Source organism: Haemaphysalis longicornis, unplaced genomic scaffold (assembly GCF_048455015.1).
Source record: "Haemaphysalis longicornis isolate Haplotype H1 unplaced genomic scaffold, Haemaphysalis longicornis Haplotype H1 scaffold_1, whole genome shotgun sequence".
Classification (NCBI taxonomy): Eukaryota; Metazoa; Arthropoda; class Arachnida; order Ixodida; family Ixodidae; genus Haemaphysalis; species Haemaphysalis longicornis.
The window spans coordinates 477,254,180-477,277,236 of record NW_027526203.1 but is presented as its reverse complement, the minus strand read 5'-3'; the positions used below and the strand labels follow the sequence as shown (position 1 = coordinate 477,277,236).

Below are 23,057 nucleotides of genomic sequence, written 5' to 3'. Positions count from 1 at the left end.
GCAGAGTACACCACACACAAGAGGGCAAACACGCGATATATTCCGGCACAAACACGGGCTGAACGGCGGTGCGTCTTGGCCTCCACTGCAAAGGACCTCGCCACTGAATTTGAGCCGGTGGCGCCCTGTGTCGCATATTTTGCTTGGTGGGGGCGGAGAGAGAGAGAGAGAGAGAGAGAGAGAGAGAGAGAGAGAGAGAGAGAGAGAGAGAGAGAGAGAGAGAGAGAGAGAGAGAGAGAGAGAGAGAGAGAGAGAGAGAGAGAGACCAGAAGGCTGCCACGATTGCCAGGGCCTGGGTGGTCACTGTTGCGAACCGGGGTAGCATGGACGAAGTGGACCGCGGTTGGTGTCGTGCCGGAACACTCATGAGGACCAAGTTGAGGGAGAAAGAAAACTTTATGTAAAAGCATTTACATTCTTGACCAGCGTGAGGCAGTGCCGTAGTTCCGTCCACTTTCTCCCGCTGTTATCAAGAACACACCCATCACAAAAATCCATGGCGCTCATACTCGCCCACACTCTCACACAGAGAGGGCACGTTTCCCTCTCGCACACGTGAAGGTCGGGAGGACATCTGGGATTGGCGGCTCGTTGAACAACGGCCTGTCCAGAGTCATCAGCCACACCGCAAAGTGCAGGAGAACGATGCGCGGCACGTCCCCAAAAGCGCTAACCACATGGAGCGATTTTTCCAGCGACGCGACTAGGATCCGCAGTCGCCGAACCGAAGTCGCTTGCCGAGGCAACCACATGCCAGCGACGGTAACCTTAGCGACAGCTCGAGCGACTGAGGATGGCGATTTCAATGTTGCCGCACTGCGTATAGTAACGCGATTGGTACGCTGGTTGTTTGCAAACATTTTTTTTTGTTCATTTGTCATAAAAAGCATGACTAAAAAGTATTACGCCTTTCTACCTTGCTTTTTGCACTTCATTGCATCTCTAAAACTGCACGCTTTTCCTTCTGCGCCTCGCCTCTCGGCTCCAACATGAGCGCCGTGAAGAATTCGCTTTCTTGACGTCGTTTTTCCCACACGGGTCTCACTCAATGTGTGCGGGAGCCTTCTTGATTCTGCTTCAGCGTACACAAGCTTTGCCACGCAAAGCTTTCTTTGCCGCTGCACCGCAAACCACAGCAGTTTACCCCCCCACGCACGCACATCTGCATACCTTCATTCATTTTCCGTGCTGACAGCCATCGACTGGAACGGCCTCCCCGAAAACATCATTGCTCTCACGAATCCGGCGCGCTTCAAAGCGGCCATTGAAGAATATTTGTACTAATTTTGCCATGTTTTTCACTCTGTATTGTGCACTCTTTTTTAAGTATTTGTACCGAAACCGTTCGTACTTATATTTTGTAACCTTGTAAACTTGCTTACTTGTAACCTGTACCTATACTTGTAACCTTTTGTTTTCATCCACCCCTCATGTAAAACCCCGCCCACTGGGGGTCTTTGAGGTATTTGTAAATAAATAAAAAAAAAACAGGGAGGCGCAAACGCCGTCTGCGTGGATTCATGGTGGATTTGCAAAATCTTCCCCCCGTTCTCTTCCAAAAAACCGGAGGTTGCGTGCTTGCGTAGGGGCTCTCCTATTGGCTAGTCGCTGAGGCCACTTCCGGGAGGCGAGCGACTGTTTCTGGCGACCCAGAACCGAGCGATTTGATGAGCGACTTGGTCCGCGGCGAAAAGTAGTTCGTCGCTAGTCGCATCCCTCCCCAAGTCGCTTGCAAAATCGCTCCATGTGGTTGGGGCTAAAGAAGCAGACAGGAACGTCAAGCCTGCCGCCAAAAGTGAGGCGCCGCGTGAAGCCTTTGTCACCACCTCTTCGGAACGTTTCCGGTCATTAAGGCGGCATTCGGGGGCGCTTTGGTGGCCGGGAGTGCCGCCGAAAGCGGATTATGTCCAGCAGCAGCGGCACAGGTCGTCGACGCGTCATTGTGTAGACGACGGGATGTTCCTCGTCGATGCGGGGAGTGAGGGGAGGGGGCACTCGGTCGACGGCAGGCTTGGGTGGTCGACCCCAGGACGGCGAAGACGGCTTTCGCGACATCACCTAGACCTGGCTTGATGCCTCCTGCCCCGCACGGCGGGGCACATTGAGCAACCTTGGTGACGGTACTGGCGATACCGCGGACCCCGAGCCCCCATACTCTTGCTGTAATCTACCGTGGCTACGAGTTTTAAGTTGAAGGGCAGAAACCACAAACGGTGGCCGTCGGAGCCCAGGTCAAGCTCCGGCGGATGGGCTCCCTGTCTGTTTACCAGGCAGGGAGCTCCGGGATCTCTCTCGGTATCAGGGTAACCCGAGCGAAGGAAGTACCCCCGTCCCCTGCTTTTATACATGCTGTATGGTTTTTTCTAAATTTCCCAAACCCAATGATCGGCCCCCTAAAAGGGGCCGCACCGAAGTATCCTATCCACCCCTTCCGACCATGACAATCCGAAAACCTGATAACTACCCCCATTTCTTGGTAATTGAATCTCTTGAACAAGCCAGGCCTATTGCATCACAGTCCGTGTTCTTGATTTCGAAATTTCTGGAAAGTGTTGTAGGTGAATCCTATAAAGCTAAGAAACAGAGAACCGGTGAAATCTTGGTCGAGGTACACCTGCCCAATTTTTTACCAATATCACGGGAGCGTCGACCGTTCCGTTGATCAGCGCCGTATGATGGGGTGATACGACAAACTCGGCGAGAGTAACCGCATGCGCATTAAGCGAAGGCCGCTGCTGTTGTCGTCTGCTAGGCCGTTCCAAGAGCAGACAGCCACCCCCGATTTTTTTATTCGCTTATCACACTACCCTCCCACCCGCCGTTAACGGGGCGAAGAGGGCAAGTGAAAGCAAGCGGTAACAGCAGTACGTCTGCCCTTGGAACAGCCTAGCCGACGACGGCAGCTGCGGCCTCCGGTTACAGATCTCGCCCAGTTTGTCGTATCACCCCATCATACGGCGCTGATCGACGTAACGGTCGACGCTCCCGTGATATTGGTAAAAAATTGGGCGGGTGTACATAGTGAGCAGCAGGCCACAAAACTCTTGAAGCAGACCCGTATTGCCGGTCTTGACATCAAGGTCACGCCCCCACCGCAGCCTCAGCAGCTCGCAGGACGTGATCTCGGAGCCAGATATTGCAAATGAGACAGAGGCCGATCTTCTTGAAGGCCTGAGAAGTCAAGGTGTGACGGCTGTCAGGCGCATAACAATAAGGAGAGACGATAAGGTATTACCCACAAAGCATATCATCCTGACATTTGATCGCTCTGTACTTCCAGACCATATCAATGCTGGTTTCATCCGGTGCTCCGTCCGAGCGTACATCCCGAACCCGCGGCGCTGTTTCAAGTGCCAGAGGTTCGGGCATGGTACCAACTCGTGTCGGGGCCAACTAACATGCGCCAAGTGTGCGCAACAAGGTCATCTCTCTGATAATTGTAGTTCAGAACAACAACTCTGCATTAACTGTCAGGGCCCACACGCGGCGTACAGTCAGAGGTGAGACAGCCCAAACAGATTTGGGAGCAGTTTTCGGAGCAGCAAAATTTCGATTTTGGAGCAGAAGAATCTTGATTTGGAGCAGTTAGGGACATTTAATACATCGTCTTGTGAGCTTAAAAAATCATTATTTCAGCAATTTGCAGGGTCAAGTGCACATTTCAATCAGTTTTGAATACACAGAACACTCAAACAGCCTTACCTGAAAGAGTTTTTAAGAGTATCACAAAGTACTAACTGCACTACCTTTTTCCTAACTGGTGATATTGTGTTGCGCCTGCACGCAACACTGACAACAAAACTGCCGTTAACATTAGAGAGTTTTATCAGTCCGTGTTACTTTGTTAGCGGGTTTACCGGACCGGTCTGCGCCTGCGCGCGCGCGGAAGGGCGAGGAGGCGCGGACAAGGCGAAGGCAGGTCCGCGGAACTAATCCCCCTACGGCTACGAATGCCCAAGTGCCCAGACGATTCCCGGTGAGCACGGTAACTACGTACACGACGGAACAGACGGACTGCTAAAACTATTATCAAATTTAAGGGCTCCGCAATTGTGTCGTTTTTTTTTTTTGCTGTTTTAATGCTAAAATTATTATTTTTGTAATCCCAGGCTGCGTTGTACGAACGACTGTAGTCACGGCAACAGTTGAGCAGCTTCGAGCTAACGGTCACATAGCCCAACCAGCCTACCCGTTTCAGTCCCCGGGGCGCAGGTTCACCCTATGGTCATTTGAGTAGCGTTAATGCCACCTAGATTTTCGCATTAAATTTCACTTTGCATACATCAAGTGTTATAGTCGCGTTCTATGGCAACCGCGTAGTCCTGCACCTGAACTGGTCGCGGCGCCGCAGCACAGCCCGCAACTTTCGTGTCGACCGTTCCATCCCCAAGGCTCGCGATCGCGCTTCAAAGCACAGCAACACCGCAGCATTTTACAACAGCACAACAAGCCAAAAAATTCGCTTCACGAACCTGATTATAGACGCGCGCACCGCGTTTCGCACTCAAGGACAAACCACGCCAAAGTCGTAGGCCCCACATTTCAATGAACTTTTTTCGAGCCGCCCAACTTCCCGTAATCTGGCACCAATCTCAAACCATATCCCCGCGTTAACGTCACTGTTCAGAGCCACAACAGATAGAATGAATAGACTGGAACCCAGCTGATAGCGTAAAATAAACCAGGAAAAATATCGGCGATACGCACTGAGCGCGTTAGTAGCAGCCAGATCAGGCGGCGGCCATGTTTGTTGCCACAGCGATGCCTAATCGAGAAGGCCGTTTCAGCGAAACCCGGATGGAAAGCGAATCGAGTTTTAGAAGCTATCGCTTGCTTCGTTTCAGTCTTTCTATTTGTGCCATTTCTGTGTTTGTGATTGACCGACGATAAAAGCGGTGACCGGGATGCGGGAGGCTTTCGTCCACGCCGAAACTCACATGAGCATCAAAATCCGTGCCGTTGAGGCTCTTCTGGAGCAGTTTGGCGCAATTTTCGCCATTTTCGTGCTTTTGGAGCAGCTTGGCGCAGGAAAATGAAATTGTATCAGAAAGGCGCAATATGCGCAGCTGTCTCACCCCTGCACGGTACTCCAGAAAATGCGAGAAGTTCCAGCTAGAAAAGAACATAATAAACATCAAGGTCACAGAGAACATCACCTTCCCGGAGGCGCGAAAGCGGTTCGCCTCTTTCCCCCTGGGGAGGTACGCCGATGCAGCTCGCCGGGGGGCGGAGCGGCGTCTTGTTTCGGCGGGGACCCAGTACCGAGTCAGACTTGGTCCCCCCCCCCCCCCCCCCCGCCCCCCCTTTGGGTTGCCTCTTGCAGCCCAACCCGCCTCCGCACCGCTCGCTGAGCCAGCAGCGGCTGTGGTGGCATCCACGTCCGGTGGGGATGCTGCTGCACCCACCGTTTCCTCCTCTCCACCGGCCCAAAGCACACGCGAGGGCCCGGAGGAGATGGAGACGGAGGAAACTGCATCCGCCGCACCCACATATCCGCCGCACCGCCTGTGCCACCCGGGGCGCTCCTGACGCCCTCGGCGGTCGCGGCTCAAACGAAGGGCACCAGAAAGGGTGCCAAGTCTGGGGGGTCCGGTACGCCGGGTACCCCTTCCAAATCTGATGATGAGATGGATGTGGGACCTTTCCTGTCTGCTTTGCAGAGGAAGGAGCGGGTCCCTCCATCTAAACCTCTAGAGAAGGCAAAAAAGCGCCTCCCAAGAGTGCAAGCCCCGAAAGATCTATAGTCACACTCCAGTAGATCTAAAACATCATAATGGGAAGAGAAAACATAGTTCAATGGAACTGCAGAGGCCTTCTGAATAATCTTGACGACGTGTATGAGATTCTGCATGCCAATCAGCCAAGTGTAATGTATGTCCAGGAAACTGTAATGTATGTCCAGGAAACACATCTGAATTCCAAACACACAAATCTCTTGAATAGTTACCTGGTGTACAGAAAGGACAGGGATGGTTGCACACACTATTCTGGAGGTGTGGCCATAATCGCCCGCAAATCCTTAGCATGCCACCCTGTCACCTTGAACACCGTCCTTGAGGCTGTAGCCATCCGCACAATAATTTTTAATAGGTTGATAACGGTATGCTCCATTTACATTCGTCCTGATTATGCACTTTCGAGCTCTGACTTCGAGGCGCTGGTCGACCAGCTGCCGGAACCGTACATTCTAACAGGCGGCCTTAATGCACACAACTCTCTTTGGGGCTCCTACAGAACGGATGCCCGAGGTCGCCTGATAGAGAAATTCCTTACATGCTCTTACATCTTCAGGAGCATGCCTTTTCAACAATAAACAGCCTACATACCATAACGTAGGTCACAACACATAATCACACCTATATATATATATACAGGAACTCTAGAGCCCTCCACTACCGCGCGCCTCCTCGCGCTTCCCGTGCGCGCAGGCGCAGTCGGGTCCCAGTCAACGCGGTAACTACGAAACGACGGAACAGACGGACTCAAACGGCCCATCCAATCGGACACTGCTTGAACGTTTTGCGGCGATTAGCCTGCGCCGCCACTTCTGCAGTGTCAATCGTCCCATTCCCGCCGCTCGCAAGCTCGCTGTGAAAGGCAGCAATAGCACAGCGTTTTGTACCATCGCATACGAGTCCGAAATTTCACGCACCGCGCCCCACACTCAAGGCCGAAACACAGCGAATTCGCGGGCACCACGTTGTTTTTGATGAACTCCCGTCTTTCGAGTCACGCAACTTCCCGCAACAGATCAAACGACTAAATGTAAACCCAGCCACCCAAACCAAAACCACGGTAGAAATCGGCGAAGAGCAGTCTGCCTGAACCACGAGCAACTGCTTCGCCCGGCGGCCAATGTTCTTCACCACACCACGACGGCGGCCCCCAGTGATGTCCCGGAGATACAGCGCTCCGAAAATCGCTGTTTTGTACCAGCTTGCACAAGTATACCAAGTATACCTTGCCACCTCAGTATAGTGAACTAAGTTCACTATAACCTCAGTACACACAACTATTTTTTCTGCAGGAGTTTTTTTCAGTGGTTTTCGATGAGAAAACTTTAAAAACTCACTGACCAAATTTCCAAAACTATTTCAAGGACAATTTTATGCGTTTTTTTATTGAATGATCAATCAATTAAACATTTACAAACAGCGCATCACCTGGGGGGTGCTGGAAAATTATGCTGTCAGTAAGCATTTTTTTTCCACTAAAACTGACGGGAGCGTTAAAATTCTTGGCTCTCAGACTGTTTTGGAGCAGTTCGGCGCAATTTTTTGCAATTTTCAAGCATTTGGAGCAGCGTGGCACTGCGAAACACATTTGTACCGAAACTGCGCAACTTGCGCAGCTGTACGTCACACCCCTGCGCGTTTCGTCCCGTTTTCTATTTTTACGCACTACCTTAGAGTAACAGAACAGAAGCTCAAGGGCTGTAACATCACCTAATAAAACAATTCTGAATGTTTAATAACCATCCAAAGCTTGTTCTGAAAGCTTTCCTTGCCGGCCAAACCTATATGGTTGCCCGAGGACCCACTACGAATGTGGAGGGCTGTAAAAAAAATAATGGTTTTGCATTGGTGTGGAAGTTGTATATTACTCCGTTACCACTTTTTCGTGTTTCGACGTGCGATGAAAAAGCTGCAGCACTCAGCATTAAAATTGTCGGCTGACTTACAGCTGACGCGGTCTGCATCAGCTATTGCCTGTTCGGTATGTGCCGACTTGCGGCTACGGAAATGCGTTGAAATTGCCATATGGCGCACACAGTGGAGTGAAAAAATTGCATATGCGTGGGTGCGCTCGCGTGAAAATCGTGGAAAAATACTTAGCGCATACAGTGAAATTAGAAACGCTCAAATAGGGTGATAAAACTTTGTTAACACACACATATTTCCCAAGCTGACCTATAAAGGCTGCGTATAAGAGCATTTTTTTGTATTTTTATATTATGCAAATTGCTTTGGTAGCACAATGCAACATGACAACTTTTCTACATGTCCTTGGTTTTTATTTTTAATTACGCATTCGTGCATTAATATTTGTCATATTTGCTGCAGTAAGTTTTATTTATTCATGACCTAATGGCTTGACTGCAATGTATGTCACCAACTGGAAGGATTTAATTAGAGAGAGTTGAAGTGGCAAACTTTCATGTTGTGCAGCCTCAGTTGTGGCTCTGCATCAGACTACGCTGAAAATGTACTGTTAGAATATTGTATACTTCAGCGAATTGCGTGGCGGAATGTACTGCTCAAGATTTCAGATACTGGTGTCCTCGAGAGTGCCCTTGGCAAGGTACATGATGCTCACTGAGGGCGCAGACAGCGTACGTTCCGAGCCACAGCTGTTATCGAGAACGGTTTTTTTTTTTTCCTCTTCTTTTCCACACTTGGTCTGATCTACCTGTCGCATCGCAAATGTTGGCATGACACATCGGGCCTATAGAGGGAACTGTTGGGAGCGACTGAATCACGCTTGGTGGTGCTGTGGCGTAGACTTCACATGCTTCCATAGATTGGAGAACTTCTGCGAACGTTCTGTTCCACTTCACGATGCCAACATGAGTTCCGACTGCACGAAAAATATTAAACCAGGGGCGGTATTCTCGAGTTTTGTCCCTTTTGCGTCCCTTTCAAAAGTGTGCCTTTTGGCGAGCCCTGATTGGCTAAGAGCAAACAACCGGAAGTGACGTAACGCAAGCGCAACAAACCTACTGCCAACACTCACTGCTTAACCGGAAGTACGTCACGATGAAAGGGACTCAAAAGGGACGTTTTCAAAAGGGACAGTTACAAGAATACCGCCCCAGGACTTTTCTTTGTGCCTAACCAATTTTGCTAATGGCGCACTTCGAGTGGACAATGGGAGTCTACGGCGGAAGCGAACCTGGAAAAGGCCAGCAGTGGCTGGTGCGGTGCTGGCGCCATCTGGCCACGGTGGGCCCGACTGCTCGCTGTGAACGGCCCCCATTCACCACTGACGGCACACAGCGCGAGAGCCTCTCTGCCTTTGCGTACGCCAAGCATTACATTTTTGCGCCATGCTACGTCGGCACCACGCGGAGAGTTTTAGTACAGCGTTTCATCCGGTTTTGCTTTGCAGCACACCAACGCTTACGGCGTCATCTGTTGAACCGAATGCAAAGCATGAAACCTCTGGGAACAGCACTGCAGGCACGTTGACGCCGACAAACTCTGCGACACAGCAGATGTCTAGCAACAATGGCGTCCCAAGGCCTAGAGACTGCTGCAGTGCTGATTAGACAAGCGAAAATACATGCAACACAGTGTGGCAGTCTTCGCTGAACACCGAAACTAGTCGGAACACTCCTACGAAAACAAGCCACATGCCCATGGAGGTCAGCTGACCCATTTGACTCCGCCGCCGACCTGACGTGTCTCGGAACGGATTGTGAAACGAGACCACCGACAGGGAAAAAAAAAAACCAAGTGCGGCGAACAAACTGCAAACTGATACTTTTCTCTCGTGTGGCGCTAACCAGCACCTGCCCTGCATCAAAGGGCACTAGGAACTGTTGCTTTACTTTACTTACTAGCGACACTCATCAGGCCAAATGAGCACCTAGAATTTTGCATGACTACCGAACCAGCGGAACTAAACGCTGCCCCATTAGTAATGAATGCAAAATGTGCACAGCATGACAGAAATATTCTCCTAGATAAGCACACTCCACAGCAGAAGCAGTGAAGCTCTGAGGTTACTTTTTGTTTTGGCGATCACACACAAAGCGCAAAACCAAAGTACAGTGAACTATTCTAGTTCACTGTAACCAAAGTACCGGGTTTCATGTATACATCGTATTAGACTCGAAAACACCCAGAAATATGTTTTGAACAAACGCGACGTGATGACGTAACTGCTTGCACTGCGAGGCGGAAGCACAATAATAAAATGCGATCTTTTGCCTCCAGCTCATCGTAAACACCTCACGTGATTTCCGGGGTCGAACAGCAAGTCACTTCACTCGGGCACAAGCCGACACGGCTTTTAACTGCACACTGGGTTGAGTCGTTGCTAGTGATAACTAATTCCGAACTCGCAAATGCACAGTCACCTTCTACCGTGAGGCGAACTTGTCAACCACACACACATAGCATCGGACGCCAGCCTGCAGGAGCTTTGTTTGGGCAGCCAGCGATGCCATGTTAGTTTTGTTCACTGCGAGAGCAAAGGGTGAAGCACCGGACCTATTGTAGAGGACGGGAGCAAAAAACTTGCTCTGCAAGATGCAAATTACCGTTCACAGAGGAACTAAAGCGTTGAGGTGCTCTGCTCTACCTGCCGCCATGTTGCAAACACAGGGACACGCAATGGCCTCAACCTACGCTCGCTATCTTGCGGAAATGGCGTATGTATGAACGTATGCCAAGCGCAAAAATAACGTAGCGTACTGCGCATGCGCAGTGCAGCGACATGAGGAAACAACATACGCTACTTGTTCACATAGTCTTCCGTACGATACAGAAAAACTCTAGCAGCTGCCGTGTGCTGTGGCGTTGATTCGTCAGGTGTGCAGATCTCAGGCGCTCCTTCCCTGGAAGCTACGCGACCGGGAGAGCCCACCGTGGGCTCCCGGTATTCGTGGCTCGTGCTCCGGTGCCATCGTTTCATAGCTGACTGACCCATGGGCAGTGGCAAAGAACAGTCGTCCCCCTCTATTTCCACAACGGACACAACTGCAGCTGGCGTCCGGTGGCATCCGAGGTTAAAATGTCTGTCACTAGCAAGACGGCCGACCGAAATTCATGGATAACTTGTCCTTTGCAACAGACTGACTTCTACGTGCAATGTCTGTTATAAAAGAGGTTGCCTTAATGGGAAACATAGGGCGGCCAACCACGTAGATGAATGCCGCTTATGACGGAATTCGACTGTACTTTGAAAGAATTAGATGTGTTCAAGTAGAACCATTCGATTTGAAGCCGAACTGAACATCCCATTGTCTGCTGTGATATCTGGAAGTCTCAAATATTTGCGGCCCCAGCTTCACTGATGATGCAACTTTTGGTACGACAGCAGACTTGTTTTGAACCTCCTCACCACTACGAGATATTTTTCAAACAAGTGGCCTTGAATGATTGTGGTGGCTTTCACATAGCTCATCCGGTGCCCTGCAGAACGAGGTTATTGGTGCCCTGTGTGCTGCAAAGCCGAGCGGACGGATCTGACAAATGCTGCTTGCATTTGAAAGGACACACACGGATGGATGAACAGAAGCGTGCTGCGGCCAACGCTACTCAGGAAGAAATGTCACATTGAGTGGAGCACAGAGCTCGCACTTCGCCGGAAGCCATCCCGAGGGGAAGTGTGTGTGGCCGGGGAGCCCCCGTTTGTGGACCACGTGGTTGGTGCAGTGGCGGCAGCTGCCGCAATGAGCTTTAATGGTTTGCTGAATGCACAAAGCACACAAGAGGGGACAATGAGATGCCAAGAGCAGGAATGTCGCTGGCTCGTTCCGGGTGGCGCTGCTGCTTACATTACTCGGCTGCTGCTGCTGCTACCAGACAGTGGTCTCCGCCTGCGCGCCACACCGGTACGGCTCCTTCACCTGCACCGAGCACACCAAACGGAGCGTCAAACGTGCACAACACAGACACGGCGGGCCATGGCAAATGGGACACACATGGCCAAGGAGCAAGGTTAGAATAGTAAACCACCGATTCACAAACGGCGCCCGATGCTGCTTGTTACAACAAACCTGCTTTGCAAAACCGACATCACCGCCAATGAATTTTAACACTTGGGTATTAAAATTAACCGAGGGATAAAAACACCCCCATGTGTCTTGGCATTCATTTGCCTCCCGGGCTGATCACTCAACCAAGGAGCGGCTCTCCACATGCAGCGACTGGGCCCAGTTGGTCATCTTCTGCACCAGCTGGAGCGTGTCCCATGCTTCCTGCCAGAGCTCACGCAGCACGCCCTTCCTTGTGGGCTCTCACATCCTGCCGAGGCACCTGGGAAGGGTCGATACGACTTCCGCTCTGGCCTGATCGGCTTTCCCATTGCCAGCCACAGTGGCCAGGATGAGAGATGCAGTTGGTGCGCTCTGTCCGCAGAGGGCAGTAAATGTTGGCTTCCAGCTGACCTTTGCCATTGTCAGGGCCATGAGAACACCAAGTGTGGATACCAATGGGCTCTGGTGCTTTGTCCACAGCCGGGTATACTCCGCGCACTTGCACTGTAAACACAGCAGTGTTTTTCCTCATGGTCTTAACAGTGGAGCTGTCGCACAAGCAACATGTTCCCTGTGGCAGGAAAGCTGTACCCAGAAAATGCAAATGCTCGTGAGCCCCAAGCCGACCATCGAGCGTCCCTGGCACGCACAGTGGCTTCGGCAAACACTCCAGCGCTGCTGCGCATGCAAAGGAAAAAAACCCCAGTGCTAATGCTAAAGATGAAAAGACACCCAGCTTTGGAGAAGTCGCTGCAGCCGCTGCATTCTCTAGAAGCCAATAAGGATAATTAAAGACAGGGCTACGAGTGTGCCAAACCTTGCCGAGACGACTTGCAGATTCCAACACCGCTGCCCCGAGTCGATGACGAAGAGTTGGTGGAAGTCTACAATGCTGAGGATGACTTTGCATCCACCACTCGCCGCAAAGACGACGACGACCTCTTGGATGCATATGGCGATGATCACTAGCACCAAAACTACGCAAATAAACAATGATACTGGAACTTAACTATGTGTCCGACAATGCTCACATACAAGTCTTGTGCCTGACTGCAAGCTTCCCTAAATTTTTGTTGTGACAGAGACTGCTGTCCAAGCGCACCTCGGGCCACCACAGATTTGGTCTTCTGAGTGACCTCGTAACTATCTTCGAGGCGTGAGAAGGATTGCTTAGACCTTCACATCTGACCTGCTGCAAGATACGATGCTTATACCGCGGGGGGGGGGGGGCTGTTCTGTTAGTGCCCACAGACGAGACGGACAGCTCTGGAGCCCCGGGGTCGGCCGGGGAGAGTGGGTGTGAAGGCGGCGCCGCTTCCGAGGGGCGCCCAGGCTGCGGCGCCACCTCCCAGGACGCGCCCCCGTGGCCCACCTGGCGCCGGGGTTGATGTTCAGCGCTGTGTCAGAGGCCGGCAAGTACACTGCACATCCATCATCCAAGCGAGACAAAACGAGACTTTTGCGCAGGTGTAGCAAACACTGCCTGCCAGTGCCATCGTCAGCACATTCATAGCCTTCAAGCACTTGAGTTTCAGACGCTTCAGGTGGAGAGTGAACGAGAGCCTCGAGTCAGAGATCAATCTGGGAAACGTGTTTAGTTTCACCAAACGGCTGATATACGTCTACGTAGATTTCTGGTTCCTTTTACTCTTGGAAGGGTTGAACTCAAATCCGTTCTCGTCTGCCCATGTGGAAAGCTAGACCTGCCACTCACAAAAAGAGCAGGATTTGAAATACACGCTTTGCACAAGTACAGCACGCAGGGAGCTCGTGTGCAGCTCGGCACGTTTCCTGCGGCACACTCACACCAAATATCCGAATAGAGAGGTAGCTTTCGATAGTTTTTAGCATACTTCCTTGAATGCCGAGGGCACAAAGGTCTCTTAGTATACCAAAACACCACGCAGTATCACACGCCTTTTCCAGGTCAAAGAATACTGGCACAAAGTACTGTGTGTGTGCAACTGCATGCCTTCTTTGGGTCTCCAAACACGTCACGTGGGTCTTTCTGTTCCCGGAAGCCACACTGGAAAGGATCCAGAAGCCTGTTTGCCTCCAAAACGTGCATTGACCTACGATTAATGCACTTTTTGAATAACTTGCAGACCCGGCTTGTCAGCGCTATAGGTCTATAGCTTGAGGCAACACCTGGGTCTCTTCTTTCCTTCAAGATTGCAACAACCATGGCCTCTTTCAGCCTCGGGGGAATATACCCACTATTCAACACCCTATTATAGAGGGCTAGTAATGCAACTGTGTTGCTTGAGCAAGAGGCAGAGACACCAACCAAGGGCGTCTATTAAAAGTGGTCCCAACGTTTCGCAGCCTACTCGACTCCATCAGGGGTGACTGCATTCGACAACAAGCAGCAGTTATATGAGGTGGCTTTTTTAACACGAAAGTGTTTTATGCCGGGGTCCACCAAGATCTGACTGACGTCATATCCGTCACAAAAATGACACCGCCAGAAAAACGCGGCTGCGCCAGGATTCGACCCGGGTACAGTACAACCTCGTTACAGGAGACACTTGGTTACAAGAGACACCTGGTTATAAAAGACATTTGAATGAAGATGGTTTGGTCAGTTTTCCCATGCTCACCATGTTAGCAACATTGCATACAAGAGACCTCGGTTGCAAGAGACACGTTTCCTGGGCCCCTCGAGCGTCTCTTGTAACGAGGCTTCACTGCACTCCCTTGCCGCAACGGGAGGTGCCAGACACTTTACCGATTGCACTACGAGCTGAAACGCAGACAGCCGTATGAACGCGCCACTTATCTTTCTTATAACTGCCTCTATTTCAATGGTGCTGCCGTCCAAGAGAGGTGAAGCGAAGCAGTGCATCACAATGCTAACGAGCGCCGACAGTTGGCGCCAGCCGAGCTCGTCGCTACGCCACCGCCTGCCGTGCACTCCACGGAGCAGGGACGCAGTGGTCGCACACTTGCGAAAGCGACGCACCAGCAGGTGGCCGCTCGCCAAGCATACCCATGAGACAGCCCCGCAAATCATGCTCTTTTGCTGCAGCGGAGCGCGAGTTCACCAAACAATTCGCTGGCAACCCGTTCGGTTTCGTTCGCATGGTTTGCGAGTGCGTGTGGTTTCATTCGGGTTTATGCAGTGCTACGGCGCGTGCAATACAGTGTCTAATGTTGATAAGTCTGACGGTGCCATACCGACAAAATATAAATAGCGATGTGCAAGTTCATATCGATGGAGAATAAACATTCGGCTCATCCTGTGAAGGCACATCTCCTTTTCGTGTTTTACCGATTCCTATGAAAGCAGGATCAATCACGTTTTCGTTTTTTATAAAAGCCCAAGGTCCACAAAAAAGAAGCCCTACACTATGAGGACGACTGTTTTTGTATCATCAAAGAAACAACAGCAGAGAACTTCCTGTTGCAGCTAAATTCGATCAAACCAGCCATCCAGTTCACCAGAAAAAGAGAAACAGCCAACACCTTACTATTCCTCAACGTTTCGATAAAAAGACAGCCAGATCGACTCAACCTCAGTGTACAGGAAACATACCATACCAGCTGGTACCTACAATTCGATTCTTACCACCCAAATTCCCACACGTCTTCTGCAGTGTCAGCTCTCTTACCTAGAGCAAGAGCTGTATGCTCAACAGAAGCAGGCCGAAAAAAGGAAGAAGAAGCCGTAATCGCGGACCTGAAGACCACGACCAACTTCATACGGTGCGTCGAATGTCGTCTCCACCGATCGGGAAGCAACCATAGAAGCTCCACTCTTTTGATGCCACCCTCCGCCCGACGAGCCACCTGCACTTCCCTGCCTCGTGTTAAGGGGACGAGCGAAACCTCGGCCCGCACTGTTCGCAAGGAAGGCATGCTCGTCGCCCACACGCCGGTGCCAACGCCCGGACGGCCGATGCCCCGATCGACAGAGCGTCCACCAGAGGAAGGAGCCCACGGGGCCGCCGACAAAACTCCTCGCTCATGATGCCCCGCCAGCCACGTCGGCGAGACCCGGAGCTTCCCAAAACGTCTCTGGCAGCACAAAAACCCCGTTCGCAAGTCTGACATTCAGCGCAGTACATTGGCCGAGCACTGGGAGGACGCTGGCCACCCTGCGGTGGACTTGGACGGTGCACGGGTGATGGGCTCACAAAGAACACTCCTCGAGTCCTGGAACATGGAAGGCACTCGGGAGGGCTGAATGGATCCATAGCACCTTCCCGCCATTTACGCCTCCGACACGCAAGGGCAAGGTACGAGTAAAAGAAAAAGAAGCCACCTTTTATAAGCGCTGCTTGTGGACAGTGACCCCTGATGAAGGAAGCTCTGAAATGTTGGGACTGCTGGGAATAAACGCCCTTCTCAAGTTTAGCCCAACCAGACAGCCGAAGATGTTCACATTCTGGGTGCAAGTTTTTGATAACATCATAGCGAATATTACCAAGACTGTTCAAAGAAGCGTTGAGCTCAGCAATAGAGAAACCACTATCCCGTTTGGAGACGATTTTTGGTGCAGTTTTTTTCCCCCTAGTTTCAACTTGGTGGAGTAGCGCACTTGATACTGGTTCAAAGTACGCTCCCAGTGCCTGATCTTGCCGAGTGTGACCGGCATTGGCAACCAGAAGACAGGGGCCAGTTTGCTGCCCTTGCAGTTTCCGTACCCTGTTGGCCAGTGCAGGAACTGACGCTTCCCACGAACCTCTGCCAGCTCCCACCTTTTGCTGCTCGCCTTGATTCATCGTCTGCAGGGGAACTGCGGAAGATGCAGCGTTGCCTTTACTCTAGCATTTGGGCCCTCCTTGTTCCACCAAGGCATGGGTTTTCTTTTGCCAGAACTCTGTGGAATGCATGCACTGGCAGTATGCGATTTTCAAGAAAGGATAATCCGCCGTCGATATCCACATATCCTGCGGATGCAAGCCTCCGAAGGTTCTCCCAGACCGTCCATCGTGGTGCGCTGTTCTCAACCTGTGAGGACGTTCCTTGCTGGCCTAAGAGAGCGCTTAACAGAGAGTTTAGCCCAACAGAGTTTCTTGACGAGGGTGTTTTGAGCGTGGGACTAGAGCGTGTTGGACTCGCTCAACGTGTCAGCGAAGACTTCTATTGTTTGCCCCCTCAAATCACATTTCGCGCAGCCCCAGAGAGGATGGTGGTCAATAAGGTTCCTGTAGTCACTTATCACGGGGAATGGAGCATCTTGTGCGGATATGCCGCGCCACCCGATGGCCTCTCTCTTCGGTACTGCAGCAGGATGTTCAAGAGGGTTTCTTGAGGCCCCCACAGCAGTGCTCTAGCAGCCCACTGCAGCACATCATCACAAAGAGCCACTGCTCTGCCAAGACCAGCTGCTGCCTCGAGGAGCTCTGCTTTGCCGACAAGTGGATGGCTCACCTGTGTCCTCCTCGGAAGGCTTCTTTGTTGGCGGACTGAGACCTGTGCGGCCTTGGCAGGGCTCCTGTGAGGAAACTGTGCAGGCCGCAAGGCGGTCCCTCTCCGGCCGTCGTTTTCCTGAGGCCCTCTCAAGGTCTGGTGCGCCATAGCTGGAAGCCTCGGTGCTTCGGGGTGTTTGCCTTCACTTTCAGTGCAACCGTTTCCTCCTCTTTTCCCAGCTGTTGGCACGGACTTCAGCACGGTCACCACTGCAGTTGATGCAGTGCCGAGCAGGTTTTGCTGCCTCCCGCACACGCCCGCTTCCTCCCCGTGGCAGCAGCGTGGGCCGGGGGTGCACGGCCCCACCCGCATTCTCCCGCGGCCACCCTGCCGTGCCAGGGGCGAGGGCTTTGCGGGCGCCTCTTTGTTTCCGCGGCGCATGCGCATTCTCGGCACTCTGTCGCCACTTTGTTCGCGGGCTCCTTTCGGGAGCTTGTTTGCAGGGAGGTCAAGAAAGGCGGCCTCGCTGGTGACACCACGCATGGTGCTCACAGTGACGGGAGCGTCGTCAATTTCTTCCACTGCTGCAGTGTGCTTGGCTTTGACCAGGCTTCCCCCCCAGGAGGCGGCGAAGGACTGCAGAGCACAGTGCAAAGCTTGCCTCGGTGCGCCCTCCTTCCACAGAGCGACGGAGGCAGACCCCGCAGGAGGCCCCGCGCGGGCTGCTGCAGGGCCGCGAATGCCTGCAGCCCTGCAGAGCTGGATGGCAGACACCGGGACTACCCAGGGCGGCTCGTCTAGGAAAAACTAAAATACGCTCACAAAAGACCATGAAATGTTGTGCTGCTTGAAGCTTTTGACGCTCTCAATTTTCCTCGAAATTGGGGAAACAAGACTCCTCCAGAAGGGCCTGAAGCCAAGCACTACACTGCTCCAGCTCTTTACACTGTTGGAGCAAAGATGCGCTAGCTAAACAGCCACGCTTGCAGCCTAGATTTTCCAGCAGACAGAAGGAGCAGGGCTGCAAAGAAGCATTTCTCGGCGCCGCCCTGTGGCTGGCATGCACAGCCCACACTCGGGAACCAAGGGCCAGCAGCAGCTCAACGACGCGGTGGTCACACTGCAGAGCACTTCGCCCGCAGAGTGTAACCAGAGAACCACGGTAGCTTGCAATACTTTTCCACTGCTTCAAATGGGGCCCTCACTGCAATATTTTAAGAGCTGCAATGCATGCCGAGCTTGAAGAAACAGTGACTTTTACTAGGATACACCTACCATGCAAAAGCCTAATGCGGAATTTCACAGGGGTGACACTGCTGAATAACATTTGGGAGCAGTTTTTGGAGCAGCGAAATATCGATTTTGGCGCAGAACCTTTATTTGGAGCAGAAGAACAACATTTATTATGTCACCTTAAGAGTCTAAAAGATGAAATTTTTGCAAATCGGGGGGGGGGGAGGGGGGGAGGGGGGGAGTGCACTTTTTAATCGGTTTTGAACATACATAAAACTGAAACAGCCTCTGAATAAAGTTTTTTCTACCAGAGTACCACAAGGTACGAACTGCACTACCTTTCACAAACCATTTATAAATTCTTAGGCTCTATGCATAGATAGCGCAGCGCAGAGTGCTGCAGAAAATATCGAATGGAAAAACTAAGCAATCGTAAGGCATTTTTATTATCACGTGAATGCCAAAATTATTATTTTCGTAAACCCAGACTCGGCTTTACGCACAAGTGTAGAGCCATCGCAAAAGTTGCACAAAGCGAGGTGACAGTCGTCACGCCCTACCAGCCCTCCCATTTCAATCCCCAAGGTGCACGTTCACTACGATCGTAATTTGAGAAACGTTTGTATGTTTAGCTACCTCCCTTTTGGCATTAAATTTCACTTCAGATAGATGAAAAATTATTACTAGCATGCAATAACAGCCCGTCCCGCTATCAGACGCTGCTTGAACATTCTGCGGCGATGTAGCCAGAGCCGCCACTTCTGCAGTGTCGATCGTCCCATTCCTACCACTCGCAAGCTCACTGTCAAAGGCAGCAATAACACAGGGTTTTATAACACCGCAATGACTCCGAAGTTTCACTTCAAGCACGCACCGCGCCTCACACTCAAGGCCGAAACCAGACTGTCTTTCGAGTCGCGCAACTCCCTGCAACAGATCAGACGACTAAATGTAAACCCAGCCACCCCCATAACCACACCACGCTAGAAATCGACGAAGAGCACTCTGCCTGAACCACGAGCAACTACTACCTTGGCGTTTGAAATGGGCACCCAAAATGGTTCCTTGCCACTGGTGCCACCAAAGTTTAATGAGCTGTAAAACTAGTTCCAAGCGATGCATCAAAAAACCGATTAGATTACTGCATTCACCAGGGTACATAGTATTGAATAATATAAAGATTACAGTTTTATGACCAACACTGTTTGTCTATTGTTTGACCAAAAATGGCTAATTATCTCATTATCTTGGGAGCTTATTGACTGACTCAAAAAATAATGGCATATTTGAAATCAGTGGGGAAAAAGCAGGAAGACTGACAAGTTTCCCAGAGTTTACTTAAAGATTAAAAGGAGTTGTGTTAAGACCAGTGTCCCCCCTTAAAGGGCTGGTGAAGAGCTTTTCAAAAAAATTTCCTGACGCTGAATTCGAAAAACATGTTTATTTTATGTGTAAATACACCCAAACCATCTTTTTTCGTCAAAACAAACGACCCCTGCCCACGGGCGCGGTGAGAGCCCTGGCTGCCTTTCGCGATTGGCTGGCGGCAGATGACGTCATATTCGGAAGTGCCGGTGCTGCGGTGACCGCTCGGCCTGAACATCTCATTCTGTTCCCGTTCAGATATGGGCCAGAAGGTCCTCTGGTGAATGGAGGGCTCACACAATGGGAGCCTGAGGGAAGTATAAACGCAACAGGTTCGCTCGCAGCGAGCTTTAGAAAGGGGTTCTCCCCCGACGACTCATGGCCGACTTGGAAGTTGCGCAAATATTGGTTCGCCGCTTTCACTACCAGCGCTAGTCACAATTCCTAGCACAATTTTTCAACCCACCATCATCTCCATCCTCGAATGTGGAACTTTGTTTTTACATTTGGACAGGCGGCAACAAGCTCTGTGCAGCGGCCTGCAATGTGCACAGGCAGAGCGGCCGCCGCCTGTCGCCGCGTCGCGCAGAGGTGCTGGTGCCGGGTCGCTGCTCAGCCAGTCAGCGGAACGTGGCATTGCTGCACATACGCATGTTTTAGAATAGGGGAGCCGAACGTTGGTCGCCTCCCAAAAGGTAGAGGAACCCAAGCACAGCACGCTGGTCCCCGACGAGCTTTAGAACGCCTTCCCCAACAGCTCCAGCCGGCTCAGGTTGCACGGATCGCCGCTGATGTTGGGAACTTTAGGTTTAGCACCAAGGGAGATAGTTGGTCGCCGCTATCTCTACAATTGCGAATGACTATCCTTATCACAGTTTTTCACCACACTATCATCCCCTTTCTCGCATGTGGAACCTTATTGCTGTGTTGATAGTCATTCTAGTGATCGGTGCTGTGCTCATTCTTGCGCGCAGGTAACGCCATCCATCGGCCTCTCGCCGCATCTCATGCTCGGGCAGGTTCGTTTGCTGTCGTCGACAAGCCTCCACGACCTATCGGCACTCCGCATTGTGATACTAATTCGATCACCTCTTTCGAAATCACCTTGGATGACAATGCCTAGCACAATTTTTCACCACACTATCATCCTCTTGCACGTTCATTTGCTTTTCGCGACGGCCTTGATTTTGGACGGCAGCGAATACCGGTCGCTGCCGCGGCATGTGTGGTGCGAGCTGTATCGTGCTCCGTACAGGCATGCATGACCGGCGAGTGTGCGGAGCGCTCCCGCTTGCAGAAAACGCTTCATGCTTTCAGCTTGCTTGATTTCTTCTTGAAATTTAGCTACTCAGCCAAGCTGTCGTCACAGCCAACAACCTTGATCAGGAAAAAGAGCAAGAAGTTCGGAAAGCCCAGAGCGCTGCGGTCCTACAAATTTTCTAATCCCCTTATAATAAAGGATCAAAAACTTGCGGTACTCCCTTATTTGTTCGAGCCCGTCTCTTCACGTATGAAGCACAGAGCACCCGACGACACGGCCGGCCCCGCGACTACTCTAGTAGCCACGGGCGCTCGGGTAGGAAATCTCTGGTATCTAGGAGTCGCTTTAGGGAATCACGCAGTAGCATTACGGTTGAAAATCGACGCGGAAGCAACTCTAGACAATGATGATTAATAAAGTGCAGATTACATGCCTGCTTAATTCGGAACTTCGCCCACAAAAGTGGGACACAGCGAAGCGGCGACGCACGTCGCTGGCAGTCTTCCGAATATGACGCTACTTCCGGTCGCTGCCGCTCAGTTTCTCGCCCTACCGGCGATGCGGCAGGGGGCAGTGGGCGGGGCGTAGGGTCAACTTTAACGACGAATACCGCTGTCCCCAAGCTAAAAATGACGAAAAAAACTTTACAGGCATAAACTGACCAATGTAATAATTGTAAAAAGTAGAGTTTTGCCCGGTTCTAAAAGCACTTCAGTAGCCCTTTAACTAGAATTTGTTAACTTAATTATTGCAGTTAGGCATCCGAATGCAATGTGGAAGTTGTTGACGATTACGGTCAAACTGGTAACTATCATTAGATTTACAAAAATGCACAAGAACTTGAACTTCAGTCCTCCGGAAGCGCACAACTGGAGCCCTGCAGCTGCAAAGCACTGCACAGCTACGCCCACCGGCTGACATCATTCAGAGCCGTGCTTCGTCTTCGGCTCGGGCAGAAAGTGTTGCGTGCGGTGGCCTCGACCCCTGCGAAAATGATAAAAGAGAAAACAAAAGAACCCGAGAAACTTGTGATCTAGAAATCTGCGGCATCAGATGCCTCTAGAGCGCATCGGCCATTTTATCCTTCCCGCCACACAACGAGGCTGCAGCAGCGTACGGCCATTTTTCGACGACTGACAGAGTCGCCATGGTCATTGCACACTTGAGCGCAAATAGAACTGGACACCCCAGGCAGGTGTAAGAGAAATCGCTGATGCATGTCAAGGCAATGTCGCTTCAGTTTGGCGAATGCTGTCGAAACGTCAGTTTTACCCGTCTATCTCTACATCGGGGACTCGCGAACAGCGACTTCCAGCAGAGGCTCATCCAGTGTGACCAAGATGAAATGTCCTGAACAATGTGGTTTGGACCGACGAGGCGCAATTTGACAGATGCAGGAGCCAACTGGCACAACGCGCACTACTGGTCAGTAGGAACCCCACGCCAGCTGCGAGAGCAGAGGCACCAATGGCGGTGGTCCACAAAACTGTGGTGCGGTGTGGTGTGATGTGCGACCACATCGTTTGGCCGTACTTTTTTGAAGGAAACATCACAGGCAAGTGCTACACAGATTGCGTTCTAAAGGAACCTCCACTGAGCCTTGTGCATTCAGTGCGGTACCAACACGATGGAGCGCCGCCACCACATACGTCTTCTGGTGCTGTGCGTCTTCTTGATGTGAACTTTCCTTAGCTAAAGTGGAACAGATGCGGTGGGCCTATTTCATGACCACCAAGGTCGCCAGATTTGACACCACTGGGCTTTTTCTCTTGGGGGGCATGTAAAAAGTGATGTGTATGAAACAGCTCCAGCACGCCTCCAGGAATCACCACAGCGCTGGCCAAAGTCCCAGAGGACATGACTGCGCGTTCTGTCTGTTCACTGAAAGATCATGCGCAGTTATGCACTGGCACTCGCTGTGAGCTACTCAGCGGTCCTCTAGAAATGAAGGAGTTTCATTGCTGCACCACAGTGTTTGTTTGGCTGCAATTTGCTACATCGGTACCTAAATTTAGGCGTTCAAAAGACACAAAAAGCTTTAGAAAAGCCACCTCGGTGGCATCACAAAGCAACACGCTTTCGCATCGAGCAATGCATTCGTGGGGTCGCAGGTCGTGGCGGCACTTGAGATGACAAGTC

At 51.5% G+C, this 23,057-nt stretch overlaps 1 protein-coding gene across 11 annotated transcripts in view; it reads right to left on the bottom strand.

The window, feature by feature from the left end:
- Positions 1 to 11,372: 11,372 nt before the first annotated feature.
- Positions 11,373 to 23,057, bottom strand: part of LOC144156299 (mitogen-activated protein kinase kinase kinase 13-B-like) — an 88,563-nt gene continuing 76,878 nt past the window's right edge. For 5 of the 11 annotated variants that reach the window (XM_077688255.1, XM_077688253.1, XM_077688256.1 and 2 more), the window contains one exon: positions 18,515 to 21,902. In XM_077688255.1, coding sequence (XP_077544381.1) covers positions 21,820 to 21,902 — 83 coding nt within the window. In that variant the 3' untranslated portion in view covers positions 18,515 to 21,819. Of the gene's footprint in view, positions 11,576 to 18,513; positions 21,903 to 23,057 lie in introns of those variants that run through there. The other 6 variants (XM_077688254.1, XM_077688262.1, XM_077688257.1 and 3 more) reach the window with 5 other exon arrangements.